Consider the following 14,231-nt stretch of genomic DNA (forward strand, 5'->3'; position numbering starts at 1 on the left):
ACCGGCTCCAATGTCAGGATGACCTGGGGATCAAATCCAGGCTCAGATACTTAGCACCTCACCCAGAAATAACTGGCCATGTAACCTTGAGCAAGTTACTTAACTCCAATTGCTTTAAAAAAAATGTAGTGAGCAAATCAATACATAAACTAAAGGCAAAGGTTTTTTTTCAGTCTATGAAAGTAATAAAAACGAAGTATCAGAAGGAGGAGAAACTTGAGTTTCTCAGTACAGAAAATGACATAGATAAGATGAAATACCAGGTAGCAAAAAACTATATTCAGTTTATTTTCGGTGTTTTGCCCCATTCTTTTTCCCACTGATCTACTACTTTTTTCTGTAAATTACTGCTTTCCATATCCACTTAATACTCTGGAGAACTTATATCTCAAAAACGTAGCAATTTTCCCTCTTTCACTGTACTTGATTTTATTCTAGTTTTACCTGATAATAATTTGGTCATGGGAGATTCCATATTTCCCAAAGTTTAGCCTCTAAAACACAAAATTTAATTTAAAATTTGCAATTATAAAAATAAACTTTAAAATTTAGTATATCACATATAATTTTTTAACAAAGTTGTATATGATACATTTTTATGTTTCTAAACTGACAATTAATTTAAATTTGTAAACGTCAAACACACACATAGTATGACATTTATTTATGTTTCCTCCCTCAAATTTCCCTTTTTGGGTACAGAATGTCAACTTTCTTTTGTAATCATCTAGAAGTATCAAATAGGTAAAATGTTGGACCAACTTATACTGAAATTAGGAATACTAGACCAAACTGTATTTTTATTACTTAAGATATATGTACAATACATATTGCATATTACATGGAATTCAATAAGAGGTATAAGCTCTGAAAGTAACTACTAGGATTATAAGCAACATTTGGGTATGCAGGTGAATTTTATTTTTAAAATGTTAAATTGTGTGCACAGAAACATTTAACCTTGATTTATTTTCTATGGAGATTTCAAAAAAGGAGATAAAAACCAGATACTACTTGGATACTAACAGACATGCTTCTTTTTTTTTTTTTAACAAAGGGGAGCCTTTAATCGGAGGTTTTAGACCTGGAAGTCTAATTGGTCCAATCCCTTCCCCTCCCTCTATCATCTTAAAAGTGAGGACACAGAAACACAGAGAGGTTAAGGGTTATTTCCAAGCTCACAGACAGACAGAGAGAGTTAGAATCCAAACTCAGGTCTTCAGGGTACACTTCTGACTTTATCATATTCAGAAAATGCCTTGTGAGATAGCTTCTTTTGGTAGTTTGCATTCAAAAAGCATGCAACCTTTGAGTTGATTTCATCAAGTCTATTTATTAATGCATTTCAAGTTTCAAAAAACCTTACATATCTTTGCACAATACTTTATTTTTTTTTTTTGCAACGTTTTAGTAAAAATTTCCAAAGAGAACAAAAAAAGATACTGTATAAAACACAGCGGACATTAAACTGACAGTAGTATTAATTAGATCTCACTTGTCTTGATCTTTTTCTTTTACCATATCTTGATTTGCAATGGAGAGTTCAGTGCACATATCTCTTTTCAGAAAACATTTAACTTAGACTCAAAATAAAATAGGACAGTTTGTATTCTGCCAAAACCCTACCACAGGATAACATTACAAGCAAAAAATTTACATGATCCAAAGTCTACCACACTCAAGAAGTTACTAAGAATTCTTGCAAAATAAAAGCCACCATTTTAGAAATGCAAACCCACTTCCAACCTTTGCACAGTCTGAAAACAAATGTATTTAAATGATTTAAAAGCAATTTACGTATATTTCTACCTATTTGTTTGTTTAGAATTATTTATAATCTGGGGTTTCATGTACAAAATTTGTCTCTAAATCATGTACAAAAAGCTGTATTTTGAAAAAAGTCACCACATACTGTACAAGTTTACAAGGAAGAGATCCCATTATTTTCTCTAGCATTTTTGGCCTTGCTGGCTTGCGTCACATTATGAGAATGATTGTGTAAACCTTATACTCTTAAAAAAAAAAAAGAAAAGAAAAAGGAATACCCAAATACAGAAGCCTTTCCAACCTTCAAAAAATTTTCCTTCAAAGTGAAGCCAGGAAAATGATAGCCATTTACATCTGATTAGCTTGATGTAGTTGGAAAACAGAAGCAATAAATATGTCACAAGCTTAAACGTTTTTTAATGCCCCCTTCCATTTCCTGCATAGCAGTAAGCCTGTTAATACATTAAATGCTTTTGCTTTCTTTCCTTAAAATGCCAATTATTTACAGCTGCTTAAAAATGAAATTTGGAATGGGACATTGTGCTGTTTCAACTTCACTGCTGTTTAAACATAAAGAAAAACAAAACGTCAGTAGGCCTAACTATCATTTGAGCAAATAATTGTTTTTAGTGGTTATCCATTATCAGTCACAATATGCTGAAAAGGTTGTCCATTTCTGATAAATTAAAAAATAAGCACAACTTTTTCTTTTCCACATCAGCAAAAAAATCTTAACAATCAAAAACAACCCACAAAATATCATTTGTTAAGGATATATGAAAAAATTAAAATAAGTAGGCTGCAAACAAAAACATCCAACAGGTATAATTTCCACTAAAGCATGAATAAAATTTCAACTAACTTAAAAAGATTGAACTGAATAATTAGATGAAGTTTAAAATAAGAAGAAATCAGACACTTACATAAAAAGTCATTTTGAAGCAGTATGCTGCATATGCCCAGTTTACATAACACTTCTGTCAACTGTATCCCCAGAGAGTATTCAGCTGTGTGCTATGTTTTAGCAGCTGTTTGAAAAGATAAAATGAGTACTGGAACCAACTCTATCATAAGAAAAAAAAATTGATTCTCATTTCAAAACTGCTGTGTAAAAGCATTATAGAATCCTGGACCATTATACACCACCATCCTCTGTTATCCTGAGTATGTCAATTAAAACAGTAATTGTTTTCATTAATAGCGGAAAAGTTTTATAATACAAAGAAACATCCATATTGCAATTTTTGTTTACAATTGCACACAGAAGTACAGTGTACGTAAGAAATACATGTCTGCATATAACAAGGTATGTACATTGGCAAGTGATGTCTCCAATGTTGAGGTGGTCTAGCCTCCTAGCCTTGATTGGCAGTTGAAAAATAGATATATATTTCAATTTGTGAATAAAAGTTTTAATAGAGCCATGTTTGCCTGCAAGTGAAGAAAACGCAGCAACGAAGAACAGGGAATAAGGGGCGCGTAATCGTATTCTAAGACTTTGTGCCATTAGATTAAAAATATCTGTCTGTAAGAAAAACATGTTACTTCCTTCTTTTTTTAAATTGGAACATTCAGCCATTAAAATTTAATTAACTCCACCTGGTCTGAGGACATAGTATCTTGCCTTTTTTCTTCTACTCTTATGCTGAGAGTTTAGTCTGGGGACAATGACTAATAGGTTTTTCTTTGGAGTGAAGTTTTCCCATTGTAGGCACTAGGAAGAACCAAGGCAAAAGCTGCAGTTAACGTCTCATGTGTCCCATTTGATAACTTTCTCGGGGTCTCTGACGCTGTGGTGGCTGAACTGCTTGTGGAGGTCTCCTCCTCTTTAAAGTGCCTAGGATATCAAATAAAAGCAAAAGAAGCCATGAATTTTTTAAAAAGCATTATCCTCAGCTTACAATTCAAATACAAGATAACTTTTGACCACAAGTAAAACTTTGCATAAAGGTTAAGAATTGAGTGTAAGTATAAAGACTTTTAAAAAATAAAGTATAAGACTTAAGGTCCTTCCCTTCTAGTTACAGTTCCCTAACAGGAACCTGGTTTGTTTAAATCTTCATTCAGTAAGGGCATTTTGTTGATACAATTTAATAAAAGTCTTATGGGCATGAAAAATCTTGAAAAGTTGACAGAAGGCTCAAACAGAAAAAAGCCATGTGAATCAGACAAAAAAAAATAAAAACATGAATATTTAAATCAAAGTATTTCTACAAATCAACAAGTGAATACTCAACAATGTAGGCATTTTAAAAGTCCTCACTAACCTATGTTGGAAAACAGTACCCTTAAAATAAATATTCAGTGAACTATATATAATCAATCATCCCATTTCCAATGGCAAAGTACATATCTAAAATTACTTCTTATAGCACGGTTTTCCCACCGAAGCTAACTCTTCTTCTTAAATAGAGGTCTGTTACTGTTTGATTACATGAAGAACTATAAAACACATAAGAAAATTAATTAGATGTTCTTTAAAAATGGAAGAAGAAATTTAATTTGTTCAAATCGTCTTACCTGGAAGTGGTTTAGGAGGAGGCAACTTTGGATTACTGCTTGGAGTATGAACACTGCATATCTTAATAAACCCAGCCATTAACATGATCAGGGCAATTCCCATAAGCAAAACTGCCCACCAGTAAGCCTAAAAATAACAGATATATATTTCTTTAATAAATTTATAAAACACTTATTTATATTAGGAGTTTATAAAAGTTTGCCACATAGGAAACCTCCTCCAACATCACACTCCAAAAAACTGTAACATTTAGTATAAAGTTAACAGTTCTGAAATCAAGATTTCTAAAGTCATGTGGCAATACACCCCACATATTCATAAGTTGGTTATTTAACAAATTCATCTTCCTAGAACTCAGTTGAGAATCAGTAAGTTGAAAAATAAAAATTTTAAAAGCCTGTGAGTAGCCAAAATATTTGTTAGGACTACATGTATGTACTAAGGTGCATATACTAAAGTCAAAGCATACTGCCCTGGATCTTCAACTTAGAAGCTATTTAATCTTATTTTAACACAAACTCAGGAGGTAGAGATGACATAGTAAAAAAAACAAAAAAAAACCACTGGCTTTAAAATTCTGGCTCTGTCAAGTATTAGCTGTCGGACTCTGGGCAGGTCACTGACTTGACTTCTGTGAGCCCATTTTCTCATCTGTAAAATGAAGATAAAATACACTACTGGTACTTCACTAGGTTGCTATGAAACATGAATAAAATAATATGCTAAAATAATATTTACTAAAGAATGTTGTATAAGATGCTATATAAATACCAACTATGATGATGCCTAGAATAATGAATGCTAAACTGGGTAGTCCTGTTTCTAATAAGCCCACAGGCTCATAGCATTTAAGTGCTTTAAAGGAGTTTCAAAGAGCATCTAAATCTAATACAATCTCAATTTAAAAAGAAGGAAACTGATACTCAAGAGATAGATTATAACTTAGAAAATTAGCATATCTGAAGGGTAGAGGAGAAAGGCTGCTGCAGGAGACACAATTAAAGAAAAAGGACAGAGTGACAGAGAAAAAAAAGGTTTAAAAAATGGATATAAGAACTCAGAAAGCTTATCAGTATCTTACCATTTAGTATAAAGGTAAACAGATCCCATAATCTCAAGAAACCCTAAAGACACAGCTATGATGATATTATTACTCATATTCATGATGGAGACCTTGAGTCCTTAAGGTTAAATCATATTTAGGATATTTGCTTTGAAAAGACAGTATGGGTAATGAAAAGAGAATTTCTTAGAAGTAGAAAGACCAGGTTCCAATCCTAGCTCTTAAAGTTAATGTGCGATCTTGAACAAATTACAACGATCTTGAACAAATCACAACTTTACTGAGCCTCAACACTCATTCTTATTGTTTTTAGTCCTTTATTTTCAAAGAGGACCATGACATCAGGAAGGACCTGCAAGCGAACTGGATTTAAGTGAGGGAGGATTGTGCAAAGTGAACAACCTCACTTTCCCCTCCAGAGCCATCTGGTTCCAGTGGCAAGATACATATCAGGATGACTGGAGATGGCCCCAGATGCAGTGGAAGAATTTTTGACTTGGACTTTTTAAGTTAAGGTCTTTCCCAGGTCTCAGTCTGACTGACACAACACCCATTCAGTAATTGAGGATAGGTAAGAAAACACTTGCAAGCATAGGTATAAATTAATATTTTCTTAAAATGGTAAGAAGTATTCACCTAAAAACATCAATAAATATTGTATAAGTATCTATAAGTATTGTAATGAGAATAAGCCAAATGCCTTCCCAATAAGATCAAGTGTGAAACAAGAAAGACTGTTATCACCAATATTATGCAATATCATTTTAGAAATGCTAGCAATAGCAATTAAGAAGAAAAAGAAATCAAAGGAATTAAAATGGGCAATGAGGTAATAAAACTATCTCTTTTTGCAGACAGTATGATGGTGTACTTGGAAAAGCCTAAAGATTCAAGTGTAAACAATTAATAATTTTAATAAAGTAGCAGGAAACAAAAGCAATATATGTAAATCATCAGCATTTCTATATATCACCAACAAAGTCCTCCAAGAAGAAATAGAGATAACCCACTTAAAATAACTATACAGCAATTACTAAAACCATTTGGTACTGGCTAAGAAATAGAAGAGTAGATCAGTGGAATAGGTTAGGTACACAAGACACAGTAGTCAATGATTATAGCAATCTACTGTTTGACAAATCTAAAAGATCCCAGTTTCTGGAATAAGAACTCACTGTTTGACAGCATGGCAGAAATTGGGCATAGACCAACATCAGACACTATATACCAGAATAAAGTCCAAATGGGTACACGATCTGGGTATAATGAATGATACTATAAACAAATTAGGGGAACAAGGAATAGTTTATCTGTCAGATTTATGGAGAATCGAGGAATTTATGACCAAACAAGAGATAGAGAACATCATAAAATGCAAAATGGGTAATTTTGATTACATTAAATTGAAAAGTTTTTGCATAAACAAAGCCAATGCAACCAAGATTAGGAGGGAAGCAGAAAACTGGGAAAGAATTTTTATAACCAGTGTCTCTGGGGTCAAATTACAAAAGTACAAGTCATTCCCCAATTGATAAATGGTCAAAGGATATGAACAGGCAGAAATTAAAAGTTATCTATAGTCACAAGAAAAAATGCTCTAAATCACTATTGATTAGAGAGATGCAAAACAACTTTGAGGCACACCATACCTATCAGGCTAATGTGGTAAAAGAGGAAAATGATAAATGTGGGAAAGCTGGAACACTAATTCATTGCTGGTGGAGCTATAAGCTGATCCAAACATCCTGGAGAGCAATTTGGAACTATGCCCAACAGGTTATAAAAATATGCATACCCTTTCACACAGCAATACCACTTCTAGTATTGTATCCTAAAAAGATCACAAAAATGGGAAAAGGACCCACATGCACAAATATATTTATAGCAGCTCTTTTTTTGGTGGCAAAGAATTGTAAATCAAGGGGATGCCCTTCAATTGGGGAATGGCTAAACAAATTGTATATGAAAGTAATGGAATATTAGTGCTATAAGAAATGATGAACAAGGGGTAGCTAGGCAGCGCAGTGAATAGAGCACTGGCCCTGGAGTCAGGAGGACCTGAGTTCAAATCCAGCCTCAGATACTTGACACACTTACTAGCTGCGTTACTTTGGGCAAGTCACTTAACCCCAATAGCCCTCCAAAAAGAAAGAAAAAAAAGATGAACAGGCAGACTTCAGGGAAAAATATGAACTGATACTGAATGAGGGGAGCAGAACCAAGAGAACATTGTATACAGTAATAGCCACAATGTGTGAGGACTGATTTTAATAGACTTAGCCCTTCTCAGCAATGCAAAGACCTAAAACAATTCCAAAGGGCACATGATGGGAAATGTCAGCCACATCCAGAGAAAATACTATGGAGACATTGCAGAACAAAGCACACTATTTTCTTTTTGTTTGGTTGGTTTTTTTTTCCTCATGGTTTTTCCCATTTGTTATAATTCTTCTATGTAACATGACTAATGAGAAAATGTGTTTAATAGAAATGTATGTGCAGAGCCTATTTCAGATTACAAGCCATCCTGGAAAGGTAAGGGGGAGGGAGGTGGAGAAAATTTTAAATTTATGAATGCTGCAAACTAAAAATAAATAATTTTTAAAAAGAAAACACAGACTAAAAAAAGAAAAGAAAAATTCTTAAAGTAAAAAAATTTTTGCTTCAATCTGCAATGTCTTCATCAGTTCTTTCTCTAGAGATATATAGCATTTTTTCCATCAAGTCCTTCAAAATAATCTTGGATTATTGTATTACTGAGAAAAACTAAAGTCATTCACAGTTGACCATCATACAATATGCTACTATACACAACATTATCCTTGTTCTGCTCATTTCACTTTGCATCAGTTCATGTAGGTCTTTCCACGTTTTTCTAAGAATATCCAGCTCATCATTTCTTATAGCACAAGAATATTCCATCACAATCACATACATGTTCAGTCATTTCCCAATTGATCAACATACCTCAATTTCCAATTTCTTTGCCACCACAAAAACAGCTGCTATAAATATTTTTGTACGTATAGATCCTTTTTTTTTTAAATCTCTTTGGGATATAGACCTAGTAGTGATATTGCCCAATCAAAGGGTACGCAGTTTTATAGCCCTTTGGGGATAGTTTGAAGTTGCTCTACAGAATGTCTGAATCAGGATATCACTTCACCAACAGTGCATTAGTGTCTCGATTTTCCCACATCCCCTCATACCAGCCACTCTGACAGGTGTGCGGTGATAAATCAGAGTTGTTTTAATCTGGATTTCTGTATTCAACAGTGGTTGAGAACACTTTTTCACATGACTATAAATGAGCTGGTTGATTTTAGAAAAAACAAGAAAAGACTTAAATGAAATAATGAAAATTGATAATGATGAAAAACTGATAAACAGAATGCATAGTATGGTTTTACATCTATATACATATTTGTGTCTAAAGATAACCTTCTCGAGTGGAGAGGGAGAAAATAGGAAAGAGAGGAAGAAATTATATATATTAAAATTTTTTAATTTAATTTAAATTTTTAAAATCCAAATTTTTAAAAACTTAAAAATTTAAATTTATCAATTTTTTTAAAATTTAGTTTTTTTAAAAAAAAGAGTAGCAGGGGCAGCCAGGTGGCACAGTGAGTCAGAGCACTGGCCCCAGAGTCAGGATGACCTGGGATCGAATCCGGGCTCAGATACTTAGCACCACACCCAGAAATAACTGGCCGTGTAACCTTGAACAAGTTACTTAACCCCAATTGCTTTAAAAAAAAAAGTAGTAATTATAAAAAAGTATATTTCCTATCTAATATACAGTAAGCATGACTCATAAAATGAAAGACTAGATGACATTTGAGGTCCCTTTTACCTTTAAGTCAATGATCCTAATGTCACATATTGAAAAATTTTTAGTCATTTATATGTATAATTTTTACTGGACAACACTTAAACATTAAATGGACAAAACAAGCTGGAGTCCAAAAATAATTAAAAATTTACTACTACTACCACCAACAATAATAGTAACAATAAACTTCTATTTACATTTCAGTTTACAAAGAATCCTATATTTAAAATTTTTATCAGGTAGATTTAAGTAATGCAAGAATTATTAACTATATGTGTGTATGCTGTATTTATTTTTATATTAATTTGTTTCCTACTCCATTAGAATGAAAGTTCATAGAAAGAACTGTTTTATTCTTTGTATTTGTATGCATTGTACTTAGCACAGTGTTTGGCACATATTAGGCACTTGAAACTAATACCCTCAGGTTAAGCAATTTGCTCAGGGAAATTAGTATCAGATGAAAGAACATGCTAAATTTTATACAAACCTTGGCTTCTAAATATTGTCTAAGGCAAAAAAAAAAAAATCCTTAAAGAGAATTGTTTATTCTCCATATTTTTTTTTTGGAGGGGGAAGGTAGGGCAGTTGGGGTTAAGTGACTTGCCCAAGGTCACACGGCTAGTTTTGTGTTAAGTGTCTGAGGCCAGATTTGAACTCCTGATTCCAGGGCCGCTGCACTATTCCCTGTGCTACCTAGCCACCCCTATTCTCCATATTTCAACAGCATTAGTAACATACACAATTCACTACAGAAAATTAGTTAACTTAATTAATGACCAATTCTATTCAAGAATTCAAATTAAAAGTTACTTTTCCCTCCTCTCTTTGACCCACATAATACAGTGCCATCCATGAATTCTCTATTGGACTTAACAAATACCAGGTGTACTGAGTTTGGGATAAACTACCCCAAAACTGATATATTCAAATTCAAGTTTCCTGAAAAGTAAATCACTATCATTGTTAGTCAAACTTTTCACGACCCTATTTGAGATTTTCTTGGAAAAGAGGAATGGTTTATCATTTCCTTTTCCATTTTACAGATCAGGAACTGAGGCAAACAAGGTTAAGTGATTTGCCCAGAATCACACAGCTAGTAAGTGTCTGAGGCCACATTTGAACTCACAAAGATTAATCTTCCTGACTCCAGGTCCAACACTCTATCCACTATTCCACATTGCTAGAGCATACAAATTTTCCAAAGATTATGCTTTTGCTTAAAATATCTTTTTGGAATTATCTTCAAAGCCTGTGGCACTTTTCTGAATGCTAGAAGTCTTTGTCTTTGGAGAAAGTATTTGATTTTTTTAACTGCTCAAAAGTCATATGAAGCCATGGTAGCTGAATCAGATTTAGGTGGTTAAGGTAGATATAACGTATTTTGGGGGAGAGGAAAAATAAATTACGACTACAGAGCAATAATACTGATTTTGTACATGTGGTTTAACCCAGATCCAGAAGTAATTGCAGAAGAGATATTCACAAAGTTTTCTCAACAATGGCAAAATATTCATTCAACAAGCATTAATAAGCAACTGTTATGTGCTTCCTAAGTTAGCTATATGGGCCAAACACCCAAAAGCACTCTACTCTGGGGGTAATAACACTCATTTAGCTATCACAGAAGCAAAGGATATAATAAATTCTAATGCAGCCTGTTTTTGAGAGTTTTATTACTTTATAATCACAACTTGTATAAGATACATTGATCAATATAAGCCCTCAGGGTCATCTCTAATGGCATACCACAGGAATGTTTCATTCAATATTTTAATCAACAACTAGGTTGAGTATAGAGCGCAACAAATTTTCAAGTGACAAAGTTAGTAGGAATAATTAAAATATTAGATGTCAGGATCAATATTCAAATATTATTTTTATAAAGTTTAAACAACAGATTGAAACCAACAAGATGAAATTTGAAATGATTAAATGCAAAGCCATGTACATATGCTAAAAAAAATACACACATACCCCCATTATTTATGAAATTTATGAAAAAAAATTACATACCTTGATTTCTATGCAATATTTTTTACTTCTATACAATATTTAAATATGATTTTTACTTCTATACAATATTTAAACTTTTAATACAAATCTAACTTGCAGCATTTTATGGTGAAAGTATCCAAACAAAAAAGTACAAATATTTCATACAAATACAATCAATGTTAATAGTATTCAGAATTCAAAAGATAATAAATGAAATTTATATATCACTTTGAGAAATGTAAGGTACTTTAGATACCTTCAGCCTTGGGGATGAAAGTAAATAAAAGGAATAAAATAAAAAGAGAAAGGACCTGAATAATAGGTCAATTTCTAAAGCAAACCATATTTAACCTACATTATGACAACTCAAACAAATTTATCACTTACAGATTTCTTACCATATTTCAATTAATATTTTAATGACTCAATAAGTTCATTTTCAGCAACCATTTAAATGTATCGAGTACATTAGCACTGGTGTATATTACATTGACTACTCTATGTACAAAAAAAGAGAAATTATGGGCTGAATAACAGTAGTTGGGTGGACTTTGCAACTGAGTTTAATCTTGTATACCTAAAAAACAATATATCAGCCAGCAGGGTCATCTCTAATGCAACGAGAATGTTCCATTCAACATCTGTATCAATAACTACATTAGAGGTATATAGCTTTTTTCAAATTTTCAGGTGAAACAAAATTAGTAGGGATAATTAAAATGTCAGATGTCCAGATCAACATTCAAAACTATCTCCACATGATGAATAACAGATGGAAACCAGAAAAATGAAAGTTGATATGAATAATTGTAAAGACATGTATATATGCTAAAACAAATTAACTTTATAAGGCTAACACCTAGTTGACAATAACTCATTTGCAAGAATACATGGACATTTACCTATGTTAGAAGTTCAAATTAAGCCAACATTCTGATGTGGTCAATAATGCAAAATCTTATGCTATATTAAGAGTAGTATCCAGAATTCAAAAGATAATAAATGAAATTTGTATAGCACATCCTTCCAGAATACCAGAAGGTCTCATATTCTCTTTAGTCTTAGAATTCATATTTGAAAAGGGGCACTAACAAATTGGAATACACCCGGAGAAAGATCAGAGGGAAGGTAAGAAGGTCTAGAAACCATATGAAAGAGAAATAGTTAAAAGAACAAGGCATACATTACCTAGAGATAAGAAGGCCAAACAAAGACAGAGATCTATTTGAATGACTGAAAGGGAAGCAAGTTTACTCTTTTTGAATCTAGAGAAAACTAAGGACTCAAGAGATGAAAGCTACAGAGAAGCAGAGATGATCTTTTTTTAACTTTCCTCTAGACCACAAAGCTTCTGAATCCCTGGAAGAGGCCAAAAATGAATGAATGAAAATTTTAAAAACAAAGGAAACTGAGAAGTAACCTCTGAGGGTACTCTACTGAACCACAGTTTAAGAAGCTGGTGTAGTAAATGGAAAAGGTTTAAGAAGTCCTGTGCTGGGGCAGCCAGGTGGCTCAGCGAGTAAGAGCACCGGCCCCAGTGTTGGGATGACCTGGGGATCAAATCCAGGCTCAGATACTTAGCACCACACCCAGAAATAACTGGCCGTGTAACCTTGAGCAAGTTACTTAACCCCAATTGTTTAAAAAAAAAAAAAAAGTCCTGTGCTGGAGAACCGTGTGTCTGAGGCCTCACAATTTTTTTCCTATCTCAATTTGATAAAAGGCAAGAAAGGAAGTTGATAAATAGACCCCAGCACACCTCTTGCTAGTAGGGAAGCAGAAGGAAATCTGTAAATAAACTCCAAGGATGATATCTGTTAGGAAAATTATCCTCCTGATAAGTAACTAGTATTTCTCCAAAAATATCCATATAAAGTTAGGCAAACTATGCAGCACATCACACAAAGAGACTGAGATATAGCTAAAAATAATGACTAAGGCCAATTAAGAGTCTCCAAAAAAATTTGTCTATAGGAATATGGCCCTATAGAATTCAGAGAAGGGGCCATGTCTCTAAAAGCTGCCACAGTCTTATCTTACGGTGAGGTATAACAGGCCAAGCAGGCAGAGGTTTCTTTAGGTAGAGGAACGGCTCACAGAACTCATTAATGTTAATATTCATTAGTCTTTCTAGGTGAAAACACAGACACAATATCTGAGGGGTAGGGATGACCCCTTCAAAGAAGGAAGAGTTGGGGTAAGAAGTTGATGGCATTCAGAAAACAGCTTCAGGATAATTGTAATGGTAATGGAAATTTGGAGATCTTCCCCTACCCACTAATAGGCCAAATGTAAATCACATGGAGCCTGTGATGGGTGGAACTTGCTGGAGAGTGGAGCCACAGGAACCTAGAAGTCAGAGCAGCTGGAGGGAGAGGACACACCCAGAGAGACAGCTAGGCTTGTGACTTTGTTTTCCCCACTGCTGTGACAGTTAGTTAGGCTTGTGTTTGTTTATGGGAAGGCTAAAGGATGGTGTGGCTCTCTGCTGTGTTATGGTGTATTAACTTCTTTGTTGCTATGATGGATTCGGCTTTCTGGTGTCTGAATAAATGTTTTGCTTCTATCTTATATATGGAGAGTGTGTTAAATTTTGAGATTGAGAACTATGCTAACATATTTATAGTCACCATCAGCACTGAATATTGTGTTGGTGCTACAATCATATACATGATTTTCCTCTTCGATCTCTCTTTCACACACACACACACACACTCACTCACTCACTCACTCACTCACACCACTTCCTTATAATGTTCCCACAGTTTCTACTTTAGCGATGAGTTCCTCCTATTGCTAAGAAACAGGTCAACAATTAACAGTTCCCTTAATTGCTTCTTCTACCTTTTGAAGGATGAAATTATCATTAATACAAGGTAAGAAGTAATTAGCTGCTCCATTTTTCTGCAGAGGCACCAAGACAGCTAGATACACGAAGTTTCCAAATCACTATTATCTGCCTCTGGTTCCAGGTTTGTGATCTGTTTCTCAAGCTCTTCATCTATTTCCCCTTTCTCTACAGGTAATCATTAGTCTACTATGACACATAC

The 14,231-nt window shown here is 33.7% G+C and overlaps 1 protein-coding gene across 1 annotated transcript in view; it reads right to left on the minus strand.

Moving 5' to 3' along the window:
* Positions 1-1,313: 1,313 nt before the first annotated feature.
* ADAM10 (ADAM metallopeptidase domain 10) overlaps positions 1,314-14,231 on the minus strand; it is a 173,211-nt gene continuing 160,293 nt past the window's right edge. The window contains exons 15-16 of the mRNA XM_069098152.1: positions 4,288-4,414; positions 1,314-3,604 (exon numbers count right to left, since the gene is read on the minus strand). Coding sequence (XP_068954253.1) covers positions 3,510-3,604; positions 4,288-4,414 — 222 coding nt within the window. The 3' untranslated portion in view covers positions 1,314-3,509. The remainder of the gene's footprint in view (positions 3,605-4,287; positions 4,415-14,231) is intronic.

Source organism: Petaurus breviceps, unplaced genomic scaffold (assembly GCF_028583685.1).
Source record: "Petaurus breviceps papuanus isolate PSGF00001 unplaced genomic scaffold, PetGlider_PUasm1.0 37, whole genome shotgun sequence".
Taxonomy (NCBI): Eukaryota; Metazoa; Chordata; class Mammalia; order Diprotodontia; family Petauridae; genus Petaurus; species Petaurus breviceps.